The 27,912-nt window shown below is 32.4% G+C and overlaps 3 protein-coding genes across 5 annotated transcripts; 2 read left to right on the forward strand and 1 right to left on the reverse strand.

Annotated features, from left to right (window-relative positions):
• Positions 1-1,690: 1,690 nt before the first annotated feature.
• Positions 1,691-2,516, reverse strand: LOC140870979 (uncharacterized). The gene is made up of 3 exons (XM_073273411.1): positions 2,452-2,516; positions 2,059-2,248; positions 1,691-1,912 (listed from the first exon to the last, which is right to left on the reverse strand). Exons 1-3 carry the CDS (start codon positions 2,514-2,516, stop codon positions 1,691-1,693), a joined length of 477 nt encoding a protein of 158 aa, XP_073129512.1.
• Positions 2,517-6,437: 3,921 nt separating this feature from the next.
• LOC140870985 (CST complex subunit STN1-like) lies at positions 6,438-6,914 on the forward strand. Its single transcript, XM_073273423.1, has 2 exons — positions 6,438-6,603; positions 6,700-6,914. Exons 1-2 carry the CDS (start codon positions 6,438-6,440, stop codon positions 6,912-6,914), a joined length of 381 nt encoding a protein of 126 aa, XP_073129524.1.
• A 7,534-nt stretch (positions 6,915-14,448) lies between these two features.
• On the forward strand, positions 14,449-15,602 carry LOC140876286 (somatic embryogenesis receptor kinase 4-like). Of its 3 annotated transcripts, none has more exons than XM_073280208.1 (2): positions 14,449-15,073; positions 15,275-15,602. In XM_073280208.1, exons 1-2 carry the CDS (start codon positions 14,623-14,625, stop codon positions 15,286-15,288), a joined length of 465 nt encoding a protein of 154 aa, XP_073136309.1. In that variant the 5' UTR covers positions 14,449-14,622; the 3' UTR covers positions 15,289-15,602. The 3 variants fall into 3 exon arrangements, with proteins under 3 accessions (XP_073136309.1, XP_073136308.1, XP_073136306.1); XM_073280207.1 differs by having other exon boundaries at positions 15,323-15,602; XM_073280205.1 differs by having other exon boundaries at positions 15,328-15,602.
• Positions 15,603-27,912: the final 12,310 nt, after the last annotated feature.

Here is a 27,912-nt window from a genome sequence, read left to right on the forward strand (position 1 = left end):
ATACATATCATGTGTTGATTGCTTAAAACGCAGTCACAAAAACACGTCTCGACTCGTCTGATAAAAATAATAATATATTTTGACTCGTTTAACAAAACATAACAATATTATACTCAAAATACTCGTAGAATTATTTCCTACAATTTCGTGCGTAGGCTAGTCTCGTTTTCTCGGTTTAGAATCAATTTTCATAAAATCATTTAACTCAACAAATAAACATATATTTTAATATATGAAACATCAACTTTTAAATCATTTACACAACACATAAAATATATTTAATTGATAATAAATTTTAAATCATGAATAATAAAATACAATAACTTAAAATTCATTTAAAATTCTTTTAATAAATCATGAATATATTTATTAATTTTCTGGATATTACACAAAACACTTGGACGTGAGCAAAACGCTCTGTATAGAAATATGAATATACATATACCATGCATGCATATGCAATATGAAGGGTATTGGAAAACCTATCCAGAATATTTTTTATTCAAGGCATCATGGTATGTAGCACGCTGGGTCGTCGCATCATGAGGTGGCTCCCATACCATAAAAAATCGTGGATATATTCGGATCCTAATCCATGGAATTCATCCACTAAAATATGGGGCTGAGCGACCCCTACTACAGGCTATGCAAAACAAGGCATAAATCTCAACGTGTACATGCATGCCGCATAATATCAATGCACATAATAATTCCACACAAAACATGCAAACATAATGCACGTATATTCAACCTGGTATCTCGAATAATACATCCGCACCTCTAAGAAGAAATCTCGAGCACCCTAGCAACCTAACAGTCCAGCTACTCACAGTCCAAGCCTATAAGAAATAATCACTATATCACTTATTGTGTTGTAAAAGCTTTAACTAAGATATTACATACTCCCTACTATCTATGGTTACCCAAAGTTATACCTGCGTCCGTAGTCAGCCCTTTGATGACGAATGCCTCAAAATTTAGGCACAGCTCCGCTGTTGTCCCCGCAGTGTTCCGCCACTCCCGGCTTTCCAATACGACGCCTAGAAGCCCCTAAAATTGCCTAAAATGAGCTAAGAACGAGAAAGGATTTTGGAAGGTGCAAATGAAATTGAGCTCGCGGCCCTCTATTTATAGCTCTGATACCGAGTTTGGAGCCTCCGATCCTGATCGGAGCGTCCGATCAAATCATCCGAACTCCCTCAGCCATACACGTGTCTTGCTTCCAGAGGATGCCGACCGACATTTGTTCGGAGCCTCCGATCCATCTTCGGAGCGTCCGAAGTCCACTCAATGATGTCATGCATGATGTAATATTACGGATAGCTGGACCAATATGCGATCGGAGCCTCCGATCCCAAGTTCAGAGCCTCTGAACTCAACAGAGCCTCCGATCCTAGGCATTGGCTCTAATATTGGCTCGGACCCTCCGAACTCTGTTCGGAGCCTTCGATCTCTCCGAACCCTCGGAACCTTCCCGGCCATTTTTGAATTCCTTATACTCGTTAGGAAATCCCTTAATCATGTTTTTAGCCAGTTAATCATTATTATACACTTGATTAACTTATATTGGAGACGGGTTACTACATTCTCCCCCACTTAAGAGATTTTGTCCTCGAAATCAAGATCAAAATAACGAAAACAAACTGAAATATCTTATTAAAATACTGCAGACTACGAAAAAGAGATACAATCAAAACAACTCCAGCTGTTCAGAACGCATACGAATCTCGAGCTCCCAAGTAGCTTCCTCGGTACCTCGACGCTGCCACTGAATCATGACCAGAGGGATGCCCATATTCCGAAGCACTTTATCTTTCCTGTCAATAATTCTGTCCGGTCTCTCAACATAAGAAAAATTGGGTTTCAGCTGAACCTCTGTCGGATGCAGAATGTGCGACTCATCTTCCACATACTAATGAAGTAATAACACGTGAAACACGTTATGAATACCGGATAGTAAAGGTGGTAAGGCCAAACGATAGGCCATATCCTCGACCTTTTCCAAGATGGACAAATGAATCTCGGTGCTAGCTTTCTCTTGAGACCAAACCTCATAACCTTTCGGAAAGGTGAAACCTGCAAAAACACATGTTCTCCTGTCTCAAAATGCAAAGGTTTGCGCTTGGTGTTCCCATAACTGGCATGTTTATTATGTGCAGTCTTGATCCTCTTCTTGATCAATTCCACTTTATCCACAATCTGTTGAATTAACTCTGGTACCTCAACCTGTCTCTCCCCTACTTCATCCCTATAATAAGAATGTTTGGCAACGACAACCATACAGAGCCTCAAACGGTTGTAACGCCCCGTTTTTATCTTAAATGAGTTTACTTGAGTTAATCGGAGATTACAGAGTTGAAGACCCGACTTGATTTTGATCAGGGTCTATTTTGAAAATTTTGGAAATTTTAGGGACTAAAATGCAATTTTGGAGTTTAATATATTATCTACACTTGTATTGCTTTTGACTTAGTCTCATTATCCTCTTCTCCTTCCCTTCCATCGGTTTCTTCCATTAAAGCTTGGGGAAATGCCTTTTCAAGCTCCCAGATTTCAGTCCGAGCTCTATCAGGCCGTTGGAATTTATTTCTGAAAGCAGATTAGCGATCACGGAAGCGAGAGCTCTGTTATACCGTAAGTATTTCTCCGATCAGATACGTTTTGTTTTTTTGATGTTGTTAGAATCGATTGACTTTTGAGTATGTTGTTCTTGGCAGAGTCCTGATCGTTTATTCTCAGTCGGTTTTGAATTTGAGCGTCGTTCGGAATTGTTATGATTTTTGGAAGCCTTTGTTCGAAAATTTGGTTTGAGACTTGTTGGGTTTGAGCTTTTGTTGTGATCTTAGCATTGTTATGAGTTGATATCGATGTTGTACTGCTGTTTGTATTTCTGGTTTGATCATTTATAGTCGTTATGCCGCCGGTTTGAGTTTTGAGGATTTTGAACCATGTTTGAGTTGTAAAACTTTGGGCATTGGGATTGTTTGTTGTTGTTGATCATCTATTGTCTCTGTATAGATTGTTTGGAGTTGTCAAGCACGGTGTTAGCAGCATTCGTTCGTAGAAGAGTGGGACGAAGAATCGGTAAATAGAATACCTTGAGCCGTTGTTATCGTTAGGTTGTATAGTTTCTGATATAACCTTTTTGTTGTAGCGTATCCAGAGTTGGAGCTATTGCATTGAAAGGTAAAAGTAGTCATCGTTAGCGGGATAGCATACTCGGGACAGTTGGTTCTCGAGTTTCCCCTTAAAATCACATACTTTCATCAATACTTGTTCTAGCATGTGGAACTTGTATATTGTTGTTGATTGAGTTTTGTAATTTGGCTTAATGCTTTATGTTTTCTTATGCATTCATATTGATGCAAACCGTTGATTTCAGCGGGCAGAACGACCTTTTTTATTTAGACATTTTGGGGGCTATACTGTGAGTGGCCTGGGTGTAAAAGTTCACCTGGTGTCAGTGTACTCCTTATAGTCGCACCAAAATCTAGGAGAGTGGGATACGTGGCACCACCTTGATTGGGAGAGTCGGTGAGTCGTTACGTGATCTCATCATCGGGATCCCAAAAGCACAGCAGCAACCCCTTGTTTATCAAAATTGATATCCCTATTTTAAAGACATGCATATCATTCGTTTTGATTTGATTACATTGTCTGAAAGAATTGTTGTTGGTATATTACTTTTCATGTTGCTTTTTCTGGGAATATCATTCTCACCGGAGTTATTCGGCTGTTGCTTTGTTTTGTATGTGTACTTGGCAACATGTAGGGCAGGATCGAGTCAGCGTAGACCCGGTTAGCATCAAGAGGGAGAGCTAGTAGTGGGACTCGGTTTAGAAGTCGAATCAGCATGTCAATCTAGTTTAGTTTTGGAACATGTTTAAAATTCGAACTTCGTCGTTTTATTGTATTGTCTATGCGAGTTTCAGGGTTGGAATGTCGCCGTTGCACGTCCGAATAATCTAATGTATTTTGGTTATTGTCTAAGCTTTTGTTTCAGTTGTATTTGGGTTAATACACTGGTTTTATTCGATATGATTGTAAATATTTTTATTATTGTTTAAGTTTCCGCTGTTATTTCTGATATGTCCTGTCTGTTGACAGATGTAGCAGTTCCCAAAAATTCCTCTGCATTGCTCACTAGAGTGTCATCCTCCACACTTGCTACACATAGCTCCAGATGATCCTGAACCCTGTCCAGAACTGAACTATCTCGATCCACTCGAGCTCGAAGAAGTGCTTCCCAACTTCTTGAACTGCTTCCCCTTGGGACGGAAATAGTTTTTCTTGCTACCACCACTGCTACCACCCTCATCATCTGTGGTTGATTCTGATACTGCCTCTGCTGCTGCTGTTGAGGCTGGTACTGATTCTCCCTCTTTCTCATCAGTCCCGCTTCTGCTCCTTAGCCTGATCCATCGCATCAGAAAAATTATCTGGCCTCCCAGTATTTACCAGAATAAAGATATCAGCCTGAAATGAGGAGCTCGGACCCTATATTTATAAACGTCGATCGGAAGTTCCGTTCCCTGATCGGAAGCTCCGAACATGCAAATCGGAAGCTCCGTTCCTCTGATCGGAAGTTCCGATGCCACGTGTCAATCTCAACCACATGCAACCACACACCTGTCACCGACAGCCGATCGGAAGCTCCGATTGCTGATCGGAAGTTCCGATCTCCATGTTATGATGTTTATCTAGATCTTTTAATATGAATATTTGGTTGAATTTTCAACAACTCATTTATATGTTTAATTTGATGATGATTCATGATATACACGATCCATAATATATAATTCATATATTTTATTTTTCGAAAGATTACATTTTTGGTCCAACATATTTACATATTTATAAGGTACCTTATGAGGGATGAGTCGGCAGAGTACTACCCTGAGCCAGTTATCGATCGACACGTGGCAATAAATTTTTAAAAAAATTTATTTGTAAAAAGTCTGCTGATTCTTTGGTTTGACTCTTCGTATCTCTGATCATGGTTTCTCATTCATTTTAGATCTGAGAATCTTCATCCTCTCATTCTCTCCATTCTTTTATCATTTTCTTGAAAAAAATTACAACGAAGAAGAAAACGATTTCAGCGGTTTTTATTTTTTTCACCAATCCACTCTAGTTTAAAAAGAAGTCGGTAGAAAAAGCTTATCGAAAGAGGGCTCCATTGTTAGTTGGGTGTCTCACGTGCAAATCGAAGAGGTGCAGATTTATTTCAAGGGATCCATCATTAGTCGATATTATTCTAATCCTATTGTTCACTCTGTGAAAAAAAGATTTGCCTCTTGATAGTATAAGTTTCAAAGATGAAAGAGGTGTAGATTTTCTGCAGATCGCGAGGTGTGGTCATTAGTCGATATTATTCTAATCCTATTGTTCACTCTGTGAAAAAAAGATTTGCCTCTTGATAGTATAAGTTTCAAAGATGAAAGAGGTGTAGATTTTCTGCAGATCGCGAGGTGTGGGGGTTGAGAAAATTCTAAGAAGTCAATGAAATATATATATGTATATATATATATATATATATATATATATATATATAAAGAGGTAAATATATAAATTGGTCTTTGTAGGGAATGAAAAACAAGTGTTGGAAAAGTTAGTGAATGAATAATTGGAGGGAAATAAGTTTGTCCAAATTTTTGGAGAAATTGTTGAATTAATTGGAGGAAAAAGTCTTGTCTCTAATGTGTTTGTATATTTAAATAATTCAATTTTGGATTATGGGATTGGTCCCTTAAGGGCACGATATTTTGTAAATGGACAAGACGTTAATCGATGCAATTAATACACGCGCATGGCTGGCGCGGTGAGGTAACGTCTTATGATCCTATATATATATTTTTTTTTGGATAAAATTGAGTTAAAATGCGCAGCCCTCACCTACTGCATAAAAGTGGCCGCCCGAGCGGTTATTAACGCTCGAGCGCAACACTATATTCTGCAGACAAAAGGTTGGCCAAGAGTGTCCGCCCCGCTTGAGCGTGTCGTATGTGCTCCGAAAAGTTGCGTTTTTTTGGGCTTTTTCTGTCATTGATTGCATCCTTAAACCATAAGATTTGTCTTTAGACATCATGGTATATATATAACTGATCATATATGCAAAAATAAGTATGTTAACAATCTGATAACTATTTATGCAAAATCTCTCCTCCTTCTCACAAAAAAAAAAGGTTGACACATATGTTCGTTCGACGAAGATCTAGATATTTGTTGTATCTTAGAGATGATTACCGCGCCAACGTTGAGCACTGTTAACGGACAATTTCATTTTGCGGATAGAAAGATTCTCTCGTCTCGACTTGTTTGTTGGTGTTGTTGCTGTTATTGGTGTTGTGATTCAGAATTCGGGTCCTTAATTTATGATATTTTTGGTTTCCAGATAGAGTGGTGTTGTGAGTTTATCGGATAGATCGAGCCAAACAATGGACGTCAAATTGTTGGCTTTGTATTTCCTTGCTCTTACGCCCTGCCCCACAGGCCTATCCCGAAGAGGCATGCCTGTTTTACATGTCGAGTCTCTGGGAATCGTGGTGACCCGGGAGCACAAACCAGGGAAGTTCCTGAAATTCACCATCGATGATGGCACTGGTTGCATCCCCTGTGTCCTCTGGCTCAATCAACTCGTCTCTCCTTAATTCTCCAGGCGCGATCCATCAGCTGTTCGATTTAATGCCGATATGGCAGCCAAACTTGCCTCGCAGATTCACCTGGGTGCTGTCGCAAGGGTCCGCGGGAAAGTGAAGGCCTACAGGGGCACGCTCCAAATAACGGTTTCCCATGTTGTTTTGGAAGCAGACCCGAATGCACAAGTGCTGCACTGGTTGGATTGTGTGAGGTTGGGGAGGAATTGTTACGACAAGTTTCCCAACAACAGAGACAAGGGTAAAAAATCATGTTGATCAATTTGAAACTTTATACTGATCTTTCTGGGTACGTACAAAAACAAATTCAGGGTTGATCTTTGATGATTATTGTGTATGATGATCTGGTGAATATATGTAGTTGTTTTGGGTTCATCCTTTATCTACTCCATCGTTTTTTCTTGAGTGGGAAGGGGTTTGTCCGAGACTTCGATCTCATAATCAACTATAATTCATCGACTCTAGTCCATGACCATATATCATTTTCATCTTTAATTTCTGCATTTTTTTTTGGTTATATCAATCTGTTCGAAGATATGCCCTGTCCTACCATATTTTATTTATATTTACCGAGGGATTCATGATTAGATTTGGTGTGCACTTGAAATTTATGTAATAAATTATATATTATTACAAAAAATATAATATACATAATTTTAAAAATTCATTACACTATACTATTGAAAAAATATGAGACAATTGTTTTTTTTTTGGGTTATTTATTTTGTCAGATTTCGATTTTTGTCAGCTAACTTTGTCTTTTTTTTTTTTTTGGCAATTATAGTGTTTTTTTTCGATTTGACGTCACCATGAAAACAATGTAGTGTTGATGTATCGTTGATTTGTATAATGTCATATCAACAATTTCAATAAAAAAAAGACTAGAATTGACAAAAATAAAAAATTGTACGACTAAAACTGAAATTTGATAAAATAGATGATCAAAATCGTAAAATGACAATTTACACGACCAAAAATGCAGTTTTTCAAAAAAAAAAAATTGAACTTTAGTGGATCAAGTTATAGACTTACCTAATAAAAAAAAATTTTGGAGTGAACTACAACCTTACATTGATCTAAACTAGATCTGTCCTTGTTTATTTACATAGATTACTTGATTTCATTTTATTTTATCATCTCGTAGTTATATATTATTCATCGTTTATTATTCGAATCAAATGATGTCCAAAAATAGTAGTTTCTTGCACATGATGATACAATTTCATGATTCATCTTTGTGTTCAAAGAGGTAGAAGAATGTAATGGCTCATCCGCCAAACCTTACAACTCCACGAAAATTATAACTTAACCCCATCACATCCGCCAAACCTTACAACTCCATGGCTTTGTTAAAGTAGTCCCACTGTTATTACTGCTACACTTGGTTATGTAACTCTTCAACGTGGCCAGGTCATATTGACTGACTAATGAAAGGATTACATGGTTTAGTTGCTTCGAATAATAATAATATGCAATTTCTTCTCCAAATTATATGGCTTCGATCTTCCAATATTTCGTGATACTCCACAGACAAACTTTTATTTGATAAACATAATAATAACCCCAAATCTCAAAATATATATACTCTCCCGTCTCCAGAGATTAATGTTATCATGAGATCTTGGTTTCTTAATTTATTTTTAAATCGAGTTAAGATTTTTACTTTTTTAGATGACTATGGCGAAATCACATATAGGGAAAAGAAGAGAAGTTATTTAGATGGAATAGTTAGTTGAAAGATATATGCGGATGTGGTGGGGTTAAATTAAATTTTCGTGGAGTTGTAAGGTTTGGCGGATGAGCCATTACATTCTTCTACCTCTTTGAACACAAAGATGAATCATGAAATTGTATCATCATGTGCAAGAAACTACTATTTTTGGACACATTTGATTCGAATAATAGACGATGAATAATATATAACTACAAGATGATAAAATAAAATGAAATCAAGCACTCTATGTAAATAAATAAGGACAGATCTAGTTTAGGTCAATGTAAGGCTGTAGCTCACTCCAAATTTTTTTTATTAGGTAAGTTTATAACTTGATCCACTAAAGTTCAATTTTTTTTTTTTTTAAAACTGCATTTTTGGTCGTGTAAATTGTCATTTTACGATTTTGATCATCTATTTTTATCAAATTTCAGTTTTAGTCGTACAATTTTTTATTTTGGTCAATTTTAATTTTTTTCATTGATATTGTTGATATGACATTATACAAATCAACGACACATCAACACTGCATTGTTTTCAAGGTGACGTCAAATCGAAAAAAAAAACACTATAATTGCCAAAAAAAAAAGACAAAGTTAGCTGACAAAAATCGAAATCTGACAAAATAAATAACCCAAAAAAACAATTGTCACCTCTTCTTCGCTCTAACATAAACTACCTGAATGATTTAACCAACCAAAATGTAACATTCAAGTAGCAAATGGAAAACATTATTTTAAACAAACTAATGAGGCTGCACTGCATGTAGGTAGCCATCTCAATGCATTTTACCTTGCTGGCCTCCGTTTTTATATCTGTGTTAATATTGAATGAAGTGATATTATTGGATCTCTATCTTGATATCTACATTATGAATTTTAGTGGCTATCAAGTTGTCAAGAGAAAAGCTGACGAGAACCTGCATCTTTTTCACATATTCTTTTTTTGGAAAAAGGCAAAGGTTTTCTTTTTTCTATGTCAAATATTTATGTTCTGTCATCCTATCATTTGTTTCATCTTTCTTATGTTCAGGTTTTTGTAGTTAATTTATTCCATTAATGTGGAGTTTGATCACTGAATTCTTTCTCACAGGTGCAAACTTTGAAGAAAAATATAGGCCTCTTTTCTGGTTTTTTATGGATTGAAAATGAGGTATGTTTTTCTTTCCTTCTCGGTTATTTGGTGTTATATTCTTGGTATTAAAGTGTGTGGGTGCTAAATTCTAGAGGAAGAAAATAGAGGAGTATTATTTGGCCTTTGTGGTAATTACTCCAGAAATTTAAACCTGCCTACATTTTAAAAGGACAAGTCATGATTTGTAGTTAAAAAAGAAAAAAAATCCATTGTTTTAAGTTTTTTGGATCTTGAAGTTGTGAATGTGTTTTCAAATTTTATACCATAAGATATGCTTGGTTATAAAATATCTATGTAAACTAATCTTTAGACTGTTTTTTAGCAAAATATCTTTAGTTCTTTAGACTGAACTTTGTAAAATAAATATATGGTAATTGTTTGTACTTTTATTGTTATGTATATAAGGTTTTGTTTTCTCAGTATTTGAGAGTTTTTTGGGTGTTTCAAGGCATGCCTATATTCTGAATTTGGAACTGGGCATCTATTTTAAATGTATTTGGCCATAGAATTGAAAGTAATAATAATTTTTTAATGAATAAAATTAAAATTTTATAACTCTTTGAATAAAATTGATTATTTAACTTTTTTTAGTATTTCTTGTTATATTATAAACTGTCGTATTTTCATTCAATAATTATATTTACACAATAAATAATATTTTTAATTTTTTTTTACAATATATATATATATGTTTGTGTATTTTAAAATTCAAACACAAGGTTATGGTTTAATTACAAGGATATATTTTTTTCAATATATATATTTGATAGAAAAATCTTGCAATGTTATACATCTATACCCATTATAATTTTATGAATATATGTGAGTTTGTCTATGTTTTTATGAATAAAAAATGATAAATCTACCACCAAGATAATTTTATGAATAAAAATTGATTTTTTAACTTTTTTTTAGAATTTCCAGTTATTCTATAAACAATCGTATTTTCATTCAAAAATTATATTAACGACAATAAATAATATCTTTAAATTTTATTTCACATGAAGACACATACACACACATATATATATATATATTATAAATTCAAACACAAGATCATTGGTTTCATAAAATGACACATTTTTAAAAATTTATGAATTTACAGAGAAGCTCACATATATTTTTTTTAGAACAAAATCTTGCAATGTTTATGAAAGAAATCAATGCAAAGTAATAATAAACTAATTTCTATTTTGCACACGAGCCCTCAAAGATCTTGATTTGAAGCAGTGTTTTTAGAATCGGGCCGGATTGGCCGGTATGATCGGAAACCGGTTGCCGGTCCGGTCCGGTTCACTTCCAAAAACCGGAAAACCGGTTCAACCGGTCAGAACCGGTCAACAACTGGTTGAACTGGTAAAGAACCGAAAAACTGGTTGAACCGGTTGAACCGGTTTTCTAAATTTTTTTTATTTTTTCAAAAATTAATTTTTTTATTTTTAAAACTTTAAATTTAATATTTTTTTACATATATACATGTTTATTTGTACTCCATTAAAAATATTATTTTAATAATAATAATAGATTTTTAAATTAAATAATTTATTATTTAAATAATGTATAACAATAATTGATATTTTGAATATTTACATATTTATTTAGTTTTCAAACTATGGTAATATATATTTTTTTTTGTCTATTTAGGCACGTTTTTGAGTTTTTAAAATTCAAAATATATTATTTATTATATTATATTATATAAACGGTTTTCCGGTTCGACCATTCGGTTAAAATGATTTGACCGGTTGGATCGTTTTTTTTAGGTAGACCAGTTCGATCACCGATCCGATTATGAAAACACGGATTTGAAGGCAATGAATCTCTTTTCACCATTTATTCATTTTAATTTCCATTTCTTAGTAGTGAAGAAATACTAGAAATATTCGTAGTGTAGTTTCTGCATTTTGTCTCAATGTAGAAAACTACATGGTGGCATCCATAACCTTCTTGAGTATTCAAGCAATTCCTTGAAGACAATGGATTGTTCGAGAATTTGAGAAAGGACATGAAGATTCTACCTTCGTGCGGAAGAACCTAGAACATTGCTGACAAGCCATGATGATTCTAGATCCATGGGCCTAGAACATGGGGGTGGAACATGAATAGAAGCATAATCTAGAATGATATGTTGTCTAGATTTATATAGAAGAATCTAGATGATAGAGAACTGTATATATAGAGGTACTGTAGGAGTTGATTTGCCACCAAATAACTCAAGAATCAATCAGGAAAAATGATTAATTAATTGTTCACTCAACCAAGTGTAGGCGCTAAGTCCCAAGATTGTTTTATAAAGCTGTTTTATATGATTTTCTGATTAATAATATGAGTACAAAATAATCATATTTATACAAAATATTTGATAGCACAACAGCCCAACGATGTTTTTTCTCTTCCTCATGTAATTATACTTTTTCTGCACAACTATATCATACACATTGCTCTAGTTTTACTTGATCTTACTTTTTTTTTTTCACACCAAAAAAGCAATGTATCATAAACTTTGTTAAAAAAAAAAAAGAAAGAAAAGCAGTAGTACACGGGAGAAAAGCAATGTATCATAAACTTTTGTGTATCATAAACTTTGTTCAATAAAATTCCTCTGATTTTGAGCCCTTCCCTTCTCTTGATCATTCAGAAAGCCACAGTTCAACAGGTTTATGTTGTGTACTCCCACTTTTTCCCTACATGTCCAAATAAGACACAAAATCAGTAGTTCCCATTGCAAAGATAAGCATCAAAATGCAACTTTTTTAATTCAACCGACTAAAAAATATGATCTGGCGTGCATACTAAGAATGTTACACATTAAAAAAGAATCCCTTCTCATACGCAAAAGATCAATGGTATATTAATAGGCATGTATAACAATAATGACTTTAGGTGGAGATGCCTTTTAGGGAAGTTGGCGTCATATTCTACTAATTGTAAGTTGGAATAGGGTGTCATGACCCCAACGCACCCCTAAATCACAATCACTCATAACCCAAAACTAGCAAGTAACCAATATTTTTCTTTTAATTTTCATGAAACAGATACCATTGAAGTCCCACAACTTTTAAATGCATGGAAGCCATAACACCTGGCATTATCCAGTATCTAGCCAAATATGCATTGATTGTTTAATAAAGAGAAACCAAAAAAAGATTGTTTGAGATTTTTACTGAACTCCATAAACCTAATTTCATGAGAGATCTGACTTACCTTCACAATGCTCAATCACTCAAAATATCACGCCAATAAATTACTTGAACAATTATTTTTTAATTAAAAGTTTAGCCGACAAAAATCTTAGAAGAAAATTACAGACTAAGAGGAGTGTAGCCGAAAATTCATAGTGTCATAGAACAGTAACATCACACTTTAAAAAATTTCATGATAACGTGTGATTGCATCCCAAATAAAGGAAAATCACAAGACTTGCATTATTATCCAGCTGCAAAGTAGACGAACCATTCAGTGAGACCGTGACACAGAAATCTTCATCCATTAAAGATAATACAATAAAAGGGGTTCAAGTGCACAAGAAAGAACACAGAATCTATTCTAATTCTTCATTCAAACATTGTGATTATAACTTCTAAGTTCCAAAAAGAAAAAAGAAAAAAGGATGTACGTACTTACCTGTCCCCTGGATTTGTCAGAAGAATTTTCATCATTCTAAAATCGATCGCCACCATCTCCATAATGAAAATCCACAAACTTAGCCATTGCAGCTTCTTCCCCGATCTCCAGAACCACATTCTGAAAAAATACAAAGAAATGTCAGATTTTATTATAAATAAATCAAATTACTATTTGTAACGTACCTGTTTTACGGTGTTGACAAAAGTACCATATGTATTCTCAATCTCAAGGAACTGCTCCCATTTTAGGGCGTCACCCACGAGTAAACCCGCGCAAAGATATCCGAAGATTATAATCTTACTTTTGGGCCATTTTTCCATCTCCGCGCACAAGATGGGGACACTTTCTTGGAAATAGCATTTATAATCGCGATCCATTTTTATCATTGCTTGAACCACCAACGCGTAATAGCGTTGATAAAGTTTCTGCTCGCAACAGTGTCTAAGAACACACTGTGCAACTTCATCCTTCACATCACTTTTTTTCATGACCTGCATCGCATGGAGAATCCTGTTCGCTCCTTCGTCGGGATCATGAGTCGACATGATCATGTTGCGTACTTTAAATCTAATATGGATTATTTTCGACGAAGACGGCATTTCTTGTTTCTCTGTAATTTTTACTTCTTGGAGATGTTCTTGAAGCACGTCTTGGAGATTTTTTTTCCACTTTTTTTCCCGGGCGTTTGGAGTTTTTTTTTTCAAGAAAAGAAAATGCGGTTATACTATTTTATATTTTATTTCGTTAAACGTATTTAAATATTGATTATATATACTCCAATTGATTATATATTGATAAAAAGTTGGATATTTTTTTGTGTCAAATAATTACAACTTGAAAAATCATTTGATACAATTATCATTTTATGAGAATCAATACAAATACATATTTTGCAGCATTCTCGTGCTATAGATTCAAAAGAATTGTACTTTTAAATTTATATTTGGATTAAAAGCTTTTCCGTTCTTGTGGGACTAGCATAAGTAGTATCTTTACACGCTAATCATATTTCATCTTTACAACTTTAATTTTTCCATTATTTGGAAACATGCACAGAAATGCATTTTTAATTAATAAATCCTATTTATGATATATCAATTAATAATATAAAAACAATAATAGAGAGAAACATTTTGATTTTTGAAATATAATTGGAGCATTAAAAAGGCTTAAATTAAATTAAAGAAAAACAAAGGTATAAATTAAAGAAAGAAGAAAATGGAATGGGTTCCCCAAAATTCCTAATATGCATGCATGTGTAAGTGTAAGCAAGTAAATACGCTCCAAAGTCGTACACTCTGACAACCTTTTCCCACCCTTGTCGCCTAACTCCACACTATTCTGTCTTTCTTTCTTTATACTCCTCTCAACAACACTACTTTGCATTCAATTCCAAATCTTACATTTTCAACAGTACTATGAGATTGAGATATCAGCCTAATTGAATCAGATCAAACCAAGAAAAGTCCTCTGCTTTCAACTACGAGATCGATGCAGACTCGCTCATCAAGTTATTCAGTTTTGAGTCCTCTTCTCTTGATCATTTTCACATGTTTTTCCTTGAAAATTAATCCCATTCGTGGAAATGCGGAGTTGAGAGCATTGACGGAGATAAAGAACTCTTTGGACCCGGAGAACAAGTACTTATCGTCGTGGACCACCGACGGCGATCCCTGCTCCGGCGCGTTTGAGGGAGTTGCGTGTAATGAACACCGGAAGGTGGCAAATATTTCCCTGCAAGGAAAAGGGCTCGCCGGGAAACTGCCGCCGGCGGTGGCGGAGCTTAAATGCTTGTCGGGTCTGTATTTGCATTACAATTCTTTGTCGGGGGAGATACCCAAGGAGATTGCTAATCTCACTGAGTTGACCGATCTTTATCTCAATGTTAATAACTTTTCTGGAACTATACCGGCTGAAATTGGAGGCATGGCTACTCTTCAAGGTTCGTGTACTAATTTTAAGTAAATTGTTACTTAATTACAAAAAAAGTTTCCGGTAGAATCGGGGTACACAAAGTTTGAATTTTTATGATAGTTGGAAATAATTGATTTGCTTATAAGTTTGAATTTCTACTAAAGATGTTTGAAAAGTGGACTCCTTTTTTCTTTTCTTCTCTTCTCTTTGTGTCTCTGTGCGTGAGAAGAATATTGGCTTTAATTGGTTCATGTCTCTAAAAAGCTGAGTCCGGCAGAGCAGTTTTTGATGCATCGGCGAGATCTTGGGTGAGGATGGTCTGGGCGATGGCCATACCCACGTTCCCGACGGTGAGACAAGGTGATGGTGGAGGAAATGGTGACTAGCCTCGCCGCTTTTATAGGATCGGACGAGGCGGAAACAAGTACGCGCCGCCGCCCTGAAAAAATCAACGCCGCAAGACTTGTGGAGGATGATATACTTATTATATATGGTAATACGGAGCTAGAAAGAAACCACGTAAAAATATTATAAACTCTTTTTTGGGCCAATTTTGACTAATCGCCGACACTTTATTAGATATTTTATTAACATGGAACAAACAAAAAGTATTTTTGTTAGTTTGGATACAACAGCTGAAAATAATTTCAAAGATAAATTTAAAACTAAAACCCAACTTTAAAAATATACTTTTCTATAAAATGGATTCATGCTATATGATTTTATTTTATGAGGTGAGACAGCCGTAGTTGGACGGATTAAATTTTCAAACTAATATAATAACATATAAATTACGTACACGAGTACACGACACTATAATTATATAATATATTCTTGGGGCATACGTAAAAGGTGAGATTTCTAAAACAAAATCAAAAATGGCATGTAATACTTTCAAAGTTATATCTTGACCATGTTAAATACTTCAGGGATAGTTTCACAAGTTTAAGCCGAAATGATAGGGCTATTTTGAAATTTTAACTCGTATTGCAAATCTAAAAAGGAAAGAGCTAGATTATATATATCTATTACATATTTATTATTATTATTATCTATATAAATATGTGAGTTTAATTGTGAATTTACATGTTTATCCTTTTCAATTAATACTACATAATTAATGTGTTTTTTCAATTATTTATGTGACTCTATTCAACTAATTAAGTAATTCATTTAAAAAAGTGTATCATGCACTCTTTCAAATAAAAAAAATATAAATATGTGAGTTTAATTGTAAATTTACATGTCTATCCTTTTCAATTAATACTACATAATTAATGTGTTTTTTCAATTATTTATGTGACTCTATTCAACTAATTAAGTAATTCATTTAAAAAAGTGTATCATGCACTCTTTCAAATAAAAAAAATTTAAGTAATTCATTTAATCTACTATTACATATATAAATATGCGAGTTTAATTGTGAATTTACATGTCTACCCTTTTCAATTAATACTACATAATTAATGTTTTTTTTCAATTAATACTACATAATTAATGTGTTTTTTCAATTATTTATGTGACTATATTCAACTAATTAAGTAATTCATTTAAAAATGTGTATCATGCACTCTTTCAAATAAAAAAATTTAAGTAATTCATTTAATCTATTACATATATAAATATGCGAGTTTAATTGTGAATTTACATGTCTACCCTTTTCAATTAATACTACATAATTAATATTTTTTTTCAATTATTTATGTGACTCTATTCAACTAATTAATTAATTCATTTAAAAAAGTGTATCATGCACTCTTTCAAATAAAAAAAATTTAAGTAATTCATTTAAAAAAGTTTATCATGCACTCTTTCAAAAAAAAAAAAATTAAAATTTTGTGCATCTACTATTTATTATGTGGTCTTGTTTTTTTATTTGATATTTACATGCTCTTTCAAATAAAAAAAATTAAAATTTTTTACATCTACTATTTATTATTTGGTCTTGTTTTTTTATTTGATATGCACTGTTTCAAATTAAAAAAAATTGGTTTTTTTCTTATTTGATTTAATTTCTCTATTATATATCTCTAATTTCTAATCTAATACTATAATCTATATTATTTATAACTATAAATATATGAGTTTTGTTTGTGAACAATTTTACCTTTATCTAATCTAATCTATTCTATTACATATATAAATATGTGAGTTTAATTGTGAATTTACATGCATTTCTTTTTCCATTAATACTACATAACTAATGTGTTTTTTTAATTATTTATTTATGTGACTCTCTTCAACTTTAAGTAATTCATTTAAAAAAGTATATCATGCATTCTTTCAAATAAAAAAAAATTAAAATTTTGTGCATCTACTATTTTGTTGGGATCGGTTCAGAGGGTAGAGGGGGGGTGAATACACTCTGAAACTTTTCTTCTATCTTTTCAAAATGATCAAGTGAAGTTTAGTTCACTTAATCTGGTTTCTCAACTTCTAAAACGGTTTGAACAACTTAAATAGTGCGGAAATAGTTCAGAGGTTTTAGTGATGCAAAGTTTAGAACACAGTGTATGAGCAATATGTAAGATAAATAGCAGTAAAGATTAAGGCACGATTTTATGGAAGTTCGAAGGCTTAATCCTTCTACGTCTCCCCTTCTTCCACTCAGGAAGGAATTCACTAGAAGACTTTGGTTATTACAACGTCTTGTAATCCACCCACTTCAGACTTAGGACTTATCCAATGCCTAATCCGAAACTCCTAGATTTACACAGATAAGATTCTCAGTTCTTATCAGACTGGTGGAAACTTTCAGAGTAGCTTCAAGTCTCTTCAATAATGAGTACAGTCCGGTTGAGTTTCTCAAACTGCAGAGCGGTCGAGAAGCTTGGAAACCCTAGGATGATCCTTGAAGATCAGATATGTAAACTGTAGGCGAGGGTTTATTTGAGCAGCAAGTGAATGATCTTGTAAGTGTGCTCAAGTATTGCTTCAGTATGTTAGATGAGGACTTCAAGTGATTGAGATTTTTGAGTTGCTTGTCTCCTTCTTGTTTTCTTTCACTTCTTGAGCAATCTTCCCTTTATATAGGTCAATCACCAACGTCTTTATTTTGAACGTTCTGATGCTGCATTGAATGCACATTTAATGCTTCATAAATGCATTGATGATTCTGCATGAAGATCGTACACTTCTTTAAATGCAGACAACTTCCAGAGTCCAAAACTGGTATAAACGGTCGAATGCTTTATCTGTAGTCATTCTGCATTTTTGCCATTTTAGTGCAACCTGTTGTCTCGATGCAAGAGTCAATCAAATCTTCTGATACGCCGGTTCTGCTTTTAATAAAAGATCTTTGCAAAGAACGTCTCTTCTCAAGTATTTGTCTTGAGATATCTTGATAAGCCGTTGACTGATCCTCTGCTGGTTTGAATGACCAGTCGATAGGCTTGTGACTGCAATCGGTCGAGAGACAAAGGCGGTTGATAAGCTTCCGGTAGAGAGATTTATCTTCTGCTGGTTTAAGTAACCAGTCGATAGGCTTGTGACTGCAACCGGTCGAGAGACAAAGGCGGTTGACAAGCTTCCGGAAGATATCTTGAATGGTTTAGACGGTTGCGGTAGGAGTTGTAGTAGATTCCTGAAGTACAAAGGATTGGCAGCACATTCCTATACAATGAGTTGTTGTTTGTTATCACCAAAATGTCGGATTCAACAATTTCCCCCTTTTTGGTGATGACAAAACTTAAGTGCTCCAAGAACAATATGAAAACATTAAAATGAACTTCATTGAGAGAATGAATTTCATTAATTACAATAAGCATTCTTATTACACCTACTGAAGAAAGACAACAATGAGATGCAGCTGCGATAAGTAAGGAAGAAACAATTTGTTCATTTTTTGAACCAATTGGCTCCTCCTGACCTATCGCCTTCTCTTCTTCTTTTGTCGGCTTCTTCCTTTCTTCTGGATTCTTCTTCACGTCTTCTTGCCTCTGCTGCTCTACGTTGCTCTTCTTCCCCCTTTTTGGCATCACCTTGGTTGAGTCGAAGAATGATCTCAGTGAGTTGAGTGCCAAGGCAAGCTTGCATAGTGTCAATTTTTGCATCTAGTTGAGCAAGTAGAGTAGCTTGCATAGTGTCCATCCGATCATTATATGATATGCACTGTTTCAAATTAAAAAAAAATTGGTTTTTTTCTTATTTGATTTAATTTCTCTATTATATATCTCTAATATCTAATCTAATACTATAATCTATATTATTTATAACTATAAATATATGAGTTTTGTTTGTGAACAATTTTACCTTTATCTAATCTAATCTATTCTATTACATATATAAATATGTGAGTTTAATTGTGAATTTACATGCATTTCTTTTTTCATTAATACTACATAACTAATGTGTTTTTTAAATTATTTATTTATGTGACTCTCTTTAACTTTAAGTAATTCATTTAAAAAAGTATATCATGCATTCTTTCAAATAAAAAAAATTAAAATTTTGTGCATTTACTATTTATTATTTGGTCTTGTTTTTATTTGATATGCACTGTTTCAAATAAAAAATGGAAATTTTGTGCGTCCAGCATCTACTATTTATTATTTGGTTTTTTTCTTATTTGATTTAATTTCTCTATTATATATCTCTAATATCTAATCTAATACTATAATCTATATTATAATATGTAATTTTAATTGTGAATTTACATGGCTACCTTTTTCCATTAATACTTCATAATTAATGTGTTTTTTTCAATTATTTATTTATGCGACTCTCTTCAACTAATTAAGTAAATCATTTGAAAAAGTATATCATGCACTCTTTCAAATAGAAAAAAATTAAAATTTTGTGCATCTCCTATTTTTTATTTGATCTTGTTTTTATTTGATATGCACTGTTTCAAATAAAAAATAAAAATTTGGTGCATTATTATTTGGTTTTTTTCTTATTTGATTTGATTTATCTATTATATATCTCTAATATCTAATCTAATATTATAATCTATATTATAACTATAAATATATGATTTTGATTTGTGATCAATTTTATCTTTATCTAATCTAATACTATAATCTATACTACAACTATAAATATATGAGTTTGATTTGTTACCACTTTTACCCTCTTATTTATTTTTGGTTCATAAGGTTGTTTATATCATTTTTTGCAGAAACTTAATAGAGTCATGAATAGTATAAATAACTCCACCAAATTTCATAACCATGTAGTTTGAATGTTTAATGGAAAATGATATTTCTAGGAAAAAATAAGAGCTAATTTTTTTATTATTTGATGTATAGTGGAAGGTTTATTTATTAATGCATAGTAATTTGGATCCGTGTGTTTTTATTTAATTATTTCGATAATGTGTGTTAATTACTATAACCGACTACCCACTTTAATTTTTGTGAAACTAATGTTTTCCCCTTTTTTATAAATATAAATAAATTTTGATTTCATCTTCGTGTCTTTGATTTTATTTCAATATGAAGGGTATAAAGGCGTCTATATTTTTTTGGTTTCGCTTCCATATTTTACTTTTTAAAAAAAGTAATTTTTCATGTAATTTTTTGCTAATAGCCACAAGTAAAATAAAAAAAATAGGAAAAATTAGAAAATTAAAAAAAATCCACAAGTGCCTTTAAATATGTCAGTAAATATCAATTTTTTTTTAGTTTCTTTCCAATGAAACTGGGTAGTGAAACATGTAGATTATAAATGCACTTTTGTAAATTTGTCTAATGTTTATTTGCACTATAATTTGATTAGTTTGATTTATTTTCAATTTTATTTATATATATTATTCTTCTATCTATAATTTATTTGTGATTCATAAGGTTGTTTATGTCATTTTCTGTACTAACTTAATATAGTCATTAATAATATACTTAACTCCACTAAATTTGATAACCTTGTAGTTTGAGTGCTTAGTAGAAAATAATATTTCTAAGAAAAAAATAAGGTCTAATTTTTTATTATTTGATGTATAACGGAAGGATTATTTATTGATGCATTCGAAGCGTGTGTTTGCATTTAATTATTTCGGTAAATATTGTGTGTTAATTATTATGACCAGCTATCCATTTTTTTGTAAAATTAATGTAATTTTTGTTTCCTGCTCATCTTCCTAAATATAAATAAATTTGTCATTCATTTTCTTGTATTTTATTTTTACTTCGATATTAAGGATATAAAGACGTCTACATTCTTTTTTTTTTTGGCTTCCAGATTTTTCTGTTTTTCAACCTTTATATATAATTTTTGCCTAATAGCCACAAGTAAAATAAAGAGATTAAAAAAAACACTAAAAAAAATCCACAAGTGCCTTTAAAATATGTCAATATATGTCATTTTTTTAGAGCGTCTTTCCAATGAATATGAGTATTCAGATCATTTGGATTTTAAGTGTGCTTTTGTAAATTTTTCTAACATTTATCATCACTATAATTTTATTAGTTTGATTTATTTTAAGTTTTATTCATAGAAAAAGAAATTAATGAGAAGTTTTAAATGATATAAATTACTTTCTACTTTTGAATTTAGTGTAGACTATATAATATAATATTCATAATAAATATTAATTATAGGGAAAAAAATTACATATGACGTTTGAATCTTTTTTTCTTAAAATACATATTATATTTTTTTGTCTTTAAAATATGTTTTTTTATTACACATATTTATTTAATTCATATCATGAGAAATTTTATTTCCCATGAACATCAATATTAATTTACAGAAGAATCATTATGACATAAAATTAACTATTTATATTATGTAACTCTAAAAAAATAGAGAAAGGTTTTTAATGGTTGAAAATTTCGCACAAACATGAGTGATATTGAATTTAATAACAATTTTAGGGTTTTTATTTTAACATTAATATGATCATTTTTTAAATTAATAAAATTTTTCGAGACATAGAGCTTGAGTTGTGCAGTTTAAAAGATTTGAGTTGCACCGTCACCACCAGCTATAGCTATTGGTAAGCGTCATACAATCGGTTTTACATTATTTTTAGGATAATACTACATGTACACGGAGAGTTACACGTTTACACATTACACTTAAAATTACATGATTATCTCTGATGCATTTTTGAAAGATTTTTTTCAAATATAGTATTGGGATAATCATGTAATTTTAAGTTTAATGTTTAATTGAACGTATAAAAATCCGTGTACATGTAGTACTACCCTTATTTTTATTGGTTTTATTTATTATTAGTATTAATTTAATGAAAAAAAAAACTCTATCTGTCAACTTATATAGGTCACATTGTTTTTTTGTCTCAAATGTATAGTAATATGTTGGGATCGGTTCAGAGGGTAGAGGGGGGGGGGGTGAATACACTCTGAAACTTTTCTTCTTCCTTTTCAAAATGATCAAGTGAAGTTTAGTTCACTTAATCTGTTTTCTCAACTTCTAAAACGGTTTGAACAACTTAAAAAGTGCGGAAATAGTTCAGAGGTTTTAGTGATGCAAAGGCAAGTTATAACACGATGTAAGAGCAATATATAAGATAAATATGCAGTAAAGACCGAGGCACGATTTATGGAAGTTCGAAGGCTTAATCCTTCTACGTCTCCCTTTCTTTCACTTAGGAAGGAATTCACTAGAAGACTTTGGTTATTACAACGTCTTGCAATACACCCACTTCAGACTTAGGACTTATCCAATGCCTAATCCGAAACTCCTAGATTTACACAGATAAGATTCTCAGTTCTTATCAGACTGGTGGAAACTTTCAGAGTAGCTTCAAGTCTCTTCAATAATGAGTACAGTCCGGTTGAGTTTCTCAAACTGCAGAGCGGTCGAGAAGCTTGGAAACCCTAGGATGATCCTTGAAGATCAGATATGTAAACTGTAGGCGAGGGTTTATTTGAGCAGCAAGTGAATGATCTTGATAGTGTGCTCAAGTATTGCTTTGGTATATCAGATGAGGACTTCTGATAGTATTCAAGTGATTGAGTTGATTGAGATTTTTCGAGTTGCTTGTCTTCTCTATTTTACTTCTTGAGCAATCTTCCCTTTATATAGGTCAATCATCAACGTCTTTATTTTGAATGTTCTGATGCTGCATTGAATGCATATTTAATGCTTCATAAATACGTTGATGATTCTGTATGAAGATCGTACACTTCTTTAGATGCAGATAACTTCCAGAGTCCAAAACTGGTATAAACGGTCGAATGCTTTATCTGTAGCCATTCTGCGTTTTTGCCATTTTAGTGCAACCTGTTGTCTCGATGCAAGAGTCAACAGATCTTCTGATACGCTGGTTCTGCTTTTAATAAAAGATCTTGCAAAGAACGTCTTGTCTCAAGTATTTGTCTTGAGATGTCTTGATAAGCAGTTGACTTTCTTCCGGTAGAGAGATTTATCCTCTGCTGGTTTGAATAACCAGTCGATAGGCTTGTGACTGCAATCGGTCGAGAGACAAAGGCGGTTGACAAGCTTTCGGTAGAGAGATTTATCCTCTGCTGGTTTGAATAACCAGTCGATAGGCTTGTGACTGCAATCGGTCGAGAGACAAAGGCGGTTGACAAGCTTCCGGTAGATAACTTGAAGGGTTTAGACGGTTGCGGTAGGAGTTGTAGTAGATTCCTGAAATACAAAGGATTGGCAGCACATTCCTATACAATGAGTTGTTGTTTGTTATCACCAAAATATCGGATTCAACATAATATTTATTACACTCCTTGACTAATATATCCTTATTAACTACATCTTGAAAATTATGCAATCATTTTTTAAATAAATTAAATAGGGATAGAATAAGGAGTTTGTACAAAATTTGTATCCCAATATTTTTTTTCTTAATCCGTGTGAAAAAATAGTTCTATATAATTAGGACGAATGAAGTAATTTTTTTGACTTGAAGAAAGTTTTCCTCACATCAAAATCACACAAAAACACGGATTGAAAAGTGTCATATTTGGATATGTGAATATATATGATTTATTGTAATGCACGTTGTTTTTTTATCTAATGTGTTTTGTTCTATTTAGATTGATAAATACTCCTAAAAATAGTATTATTAAACAGATTTAAATAATATCTAAATTTCGTGATCATGTTTTCAACCGTTAGTCATCCACGTGCAGCGCACGTGCACTTTTCTAGTATATATATGTATATGACTATTCTGGAATCGAAAAAATATGATTTGATGAATATATATATTTTATCATTTAATAATTAATAATTGAGTGAGTTTAATCATGTGAGACAGTTTCATGGCTCTAGATGATTACTTATTAGAAAATTAAACCATATTTTAGATTAAAAAAAAAGAATTATTTTTCTTTGAATCGGATTGAATAAGAGATCTATCTCACAACATGAACTCATAATATTGTCTCATAAAATAAAATTTGCATTAACTATGTATATGATGACTAACACTCATATGAAACGGTCTCATACATGTGAGACGAAACAATCATATTCTTATTTATAATAATAAGTAATATTTTTACAAGTTTTACAAGTTTCCCTCAAAAATAATAAGTAATACTTTTAACATAAAATGTAATACTTTTTAATAAATAACTCATATAAGATACTAGTCTAAAAAAATGACCTTCAAGACATCTCATAAAATTTTTTGTTATATATATGACTTACCAACTTATGTCGCAGTTTTATAGGGGCATACAAAATAACAACAATAATAATTTATTATGATGATGATGGATGAAGAAACTTTTTTGATTTTTCAGCATTTTATTAATTTCCACTGTTCTCACCCTCCTCAATTTGCTCTTTTCGATCCCCTTTTCTCTCTAATTTCTCTCTAATTATTCCATCAACTAACCCAAAAACACAAACTCTTTAATATTTTACATACTTTGACATATTTCTATATTTATTTATGTTGTTCTCTTTCATTCAAATTACATTTGTTCTATAGAGATAATATAAAATATTATATATAGATATATATATATATTTACTATATTTACTATCTTTATTATTATTATCTTATTAAGTGTGTGTACTCTTTACTAACTAATTTTTTTTAGATTTAAAAAAATATAGATAAAAAAACACTTTTAAATTAACAAATTATTTAATATACAATACATTATATTTGTATATAATATGTTCCACATGAAATGCGTGTGCTCCGTCGCGAGTATATATTATAATGCAAGAGTTCCCTATATTAACTATACGAGGAGAAATTAATTGTGTGATTTTGGATTTTCGTAAAACACCCATCGTATTATCAAATTAACTATATTTTTTTATATATTTTATTTTTATTTCCTACATGACAATTTAAAAGTTAATAATTTTATTTTAATTTTTTAAAAAAACACTTCATTTTTTATTCATTCTTTTTTATAGAACACAAAATAACGTGTATGTCATCGGTCATCCGCTAGTATATATTATGGTAAAACAAAAATTCCTATAAAACGGTCTCAAATGTCATTTTTTCAGACAGATTTCTTATATGAGTTATCCATTAAAAAATATTATTACATTTTATGCCAAAAATATTATTTATTATTATAAATATAAATAAAATTGACATATATAAAAAATGAGACCATCTCATCGGAAATATAATGCAATGCATGCATGTCGATATGTATAATAAATTCGCATATTCATGAAAACCGTGTAGGTTATATGACTGGCATTTTGTACAAGGACTCGTGTGTTGTTCGAGAAGGTAAAGCGTGGAATCTTCGCACATGGTGTGCACTCCACGTCTCAGCATGTAAATTGTGATTTTTCCATGGGGGAATTTGAGATAACATGAATTTTTCATCGGTTCCTGTTTTAGGAATTTGTTGTTCTAAATCCCTGACATAAGTCTGTTTTTTGTTACAACTCTCTATTTTGGTCTGTATACCAAAATGCCCCTAAAATGATTTAAACATCCAACGCTACCCCTCACTTTAATTTTCAAATTAAAAAAAACAGGAAACCGAGACGATCGGTAGTTTCCCTCCCTCCCCCAACTGATTCTTCTCGCAGAAAAGCAGTGATCTTTTGCGACAAGGTTTTGAGCTCAAAAAATGGCACTGATGACGAGACGAAGCAGACAGTCAAAAGATAAGTCAGTTGAAAGAGCTTGTGGAGTGAGGAAGTATAAGAAATCGAGCATTGTGAAGAAGGCGGAGAAATAAAAAAAATAGGTGAACCCTGTTTTTAATTTGTTAAATCGGCTGCTATATATGATTTGTCTTGAGTAACTGAGAAAATTGTTCGTTTAGAGAAATTATTTTGGTCCTCATTGTACGAATTAATCTTTAATATTTATGTGTTTCCATTATTTTTAGGGTTTTGTGACTCAAATGTGTTGCTACCGTTCTTGTTTGAATATATTTGTCGAAGCATTCGCATCATTATTCCTAATTTTCGTATTTAATTTTGACAGTTCCTCGGTTTAAATTAATTATCCCCAATTTTTATAGGGTTTTGTTCTTGAAATTGTTTTTGAAGTATATCTTGGTAAATGAATGTTATATTGTTATGATGTTTTTGATTTATTGAATATATATTCAATAATGTTATATTGTTGAGGACAATTGACAAACTTCGGTACAGAATTTTCAATTGTTCCCAAATTTGAAGTTTTTGTTCTTTTTCATGCAATATTCCATTCTCTTATTTTTATAATAAATAAATCTTGTAATGATTTTGAAATATTAGAAATGGCCGAAGAAAAGGAAATATATAATGATTGTGAATTACTTTTGTTTAGAGCTTTTTTTTATTATTGATATCAATCTTTATTATTTATTAAATTTTAGGATATATAGTAGAATAATTAATTGGTGTCTTGATCTGTTTTTTAAACTCTCACCTCACTCCTTCACATTTTCACGGTTCCAGGTTCCAATTTATAACTAATTCAATGTAGTGACTCGTAACCAAAATATGGTGATTAAGGGTTTAATGATAATTAAATTAAATAATTAGCTAAATGGGCAGTTTGGAAGCTATGTTTGGAGGATCGGAAGCTCCATTCCGATCGGATGGTTCGATTGGAGTTCGGACGCTCCGAACCCTGGCAGTCGGCTGAACACAATGATGCCAGCAATGATGTCAGAATAGTGATGTAAGGATGAAGTCACTGATGTGAGATCGGAGGCTTCAATATGCTGGCAGGACACGCGGCAGGCATGCACGGATCGGAGGCTCCAAAGTGCAGATCGAAGGCTTCGATCGAGCTCTATAAATAGATGGTCCGAGAGCTCATTTATTGCACCGATTTCCTATCATTTTCTCTTGCTTCTTAGTCCATATAATCGGTTCCTAGTCTTCTAGGCTATCACCGGGAGTTGACGAATCGTTCGAAAGGTAGCTGTGTCCAGGAGTTGGGACAATCGACATCAAATGACTGACAATGAACGAAAGTATAACTTTGGGCTCCTAAAAATAATAGGAGTATCTATTAGCTTAATTAAGACTTTTAGATCATTGATAGTGATATATGATAATATTAACTTGTAGGCTTGAAACCTAGAGCAGTGTACTAGGATTTTCCTATTATGATAGAGGTACGCAAGTACTGATCGAGATAGCCGGCGTGATATATGAACTTATGTGTTGTATTTGTATGTGCTTTATATTTTATGTTTTACTGCTTTAGAACATGCATGATTTTATAATAAACTGCATCTCATGAGAGCTGGGTCGAGTGTATGAGGAGGCTCAGCCCCCATAATTTTGTTTATCACTGTGAGACGCCGCGACGGTCAAGACTGATGTTTGAGTGATAAGGAAGTATACGAGTGCCCCGCGAAATCGCTCTCCAGCACGGTGTTGTATATTCATTGGCGCCCCTGAGCAGACTGTTTTACTAGAATTTTAAAGTCATTTTTATGCTTCATATCTGTTTATATATTATTTTTTCGTATTGAACGTAGTCGCTTACGCCCTTGTGTTTGTGTA

The sequence above is a fragment of the Henckelia pumila genome, chromosome 1 (assembly GCF_033568475.1).
Source record: "Henckelia pumila isolate YLH828 chromosome 1, ASM3356847v2, whole genome shotgun sequence".
NCBI lineage: Eukaryota > Viridiplantae > Streptophyta > Magnoliopsida > Lamiales > Gesneriaceae > Henckelia > Henckelia pumila.

Excerpts from the sequence above, each read along its gene's own strand:
- LOC140870979 (XM_073273411.1), bottom strand. The coding sequence starts at position 2,516 with ATGGAAGAAACCGATGGAAGGGAAGGAGAAGAGGATAATGAGACTAAG. Across the intron at positions 2,249-2,451 it reads AAGTCAAAAGCAATACAAGT|GGATGAAGTAGGGGAGAGAC; the intron begins GTAGATAATATA and ends TTCTTATTATAG. Across the intron at positions 1,913-2,058 it reads AGGTTTCACCTTTCCGAAAG|TATGTGGAAGATGAGTCGCA; the intron begins GTTATGAGGTTT and ends TTACTTCATTAG.
- LOC140870985 (XM_073273423.1), top strand. The coding sequence starts at position 6,438 with ATGGACGTCAAATTGTTGGCTTTGTATTTCCTTGCTCTTACGCCCTGC. Across the intron at positions 6,604-6,699 it reads CACCATCGATGATGGCACTG|CCAAACTTGCCTCGCAGATT; the intron begins GTTGCATCCCCT and ends CCGATATGGCAG.
- LOC140876286 (XM_073280205.1), top strand. The coding sequence starts at position 14,623 with ATGCAGACTCGCTCATCAAGTTATTCAGTTTTGAGTCCTCTTCTCTTG. Across the intron at positions 15,074-15,327 it reads AGGCATGGCTACTCTTCAAG|TTTTTGATGCATCGGCGAGA; the intron begins GTTCGTGTACTA and ends CCGGCAGAGCAG.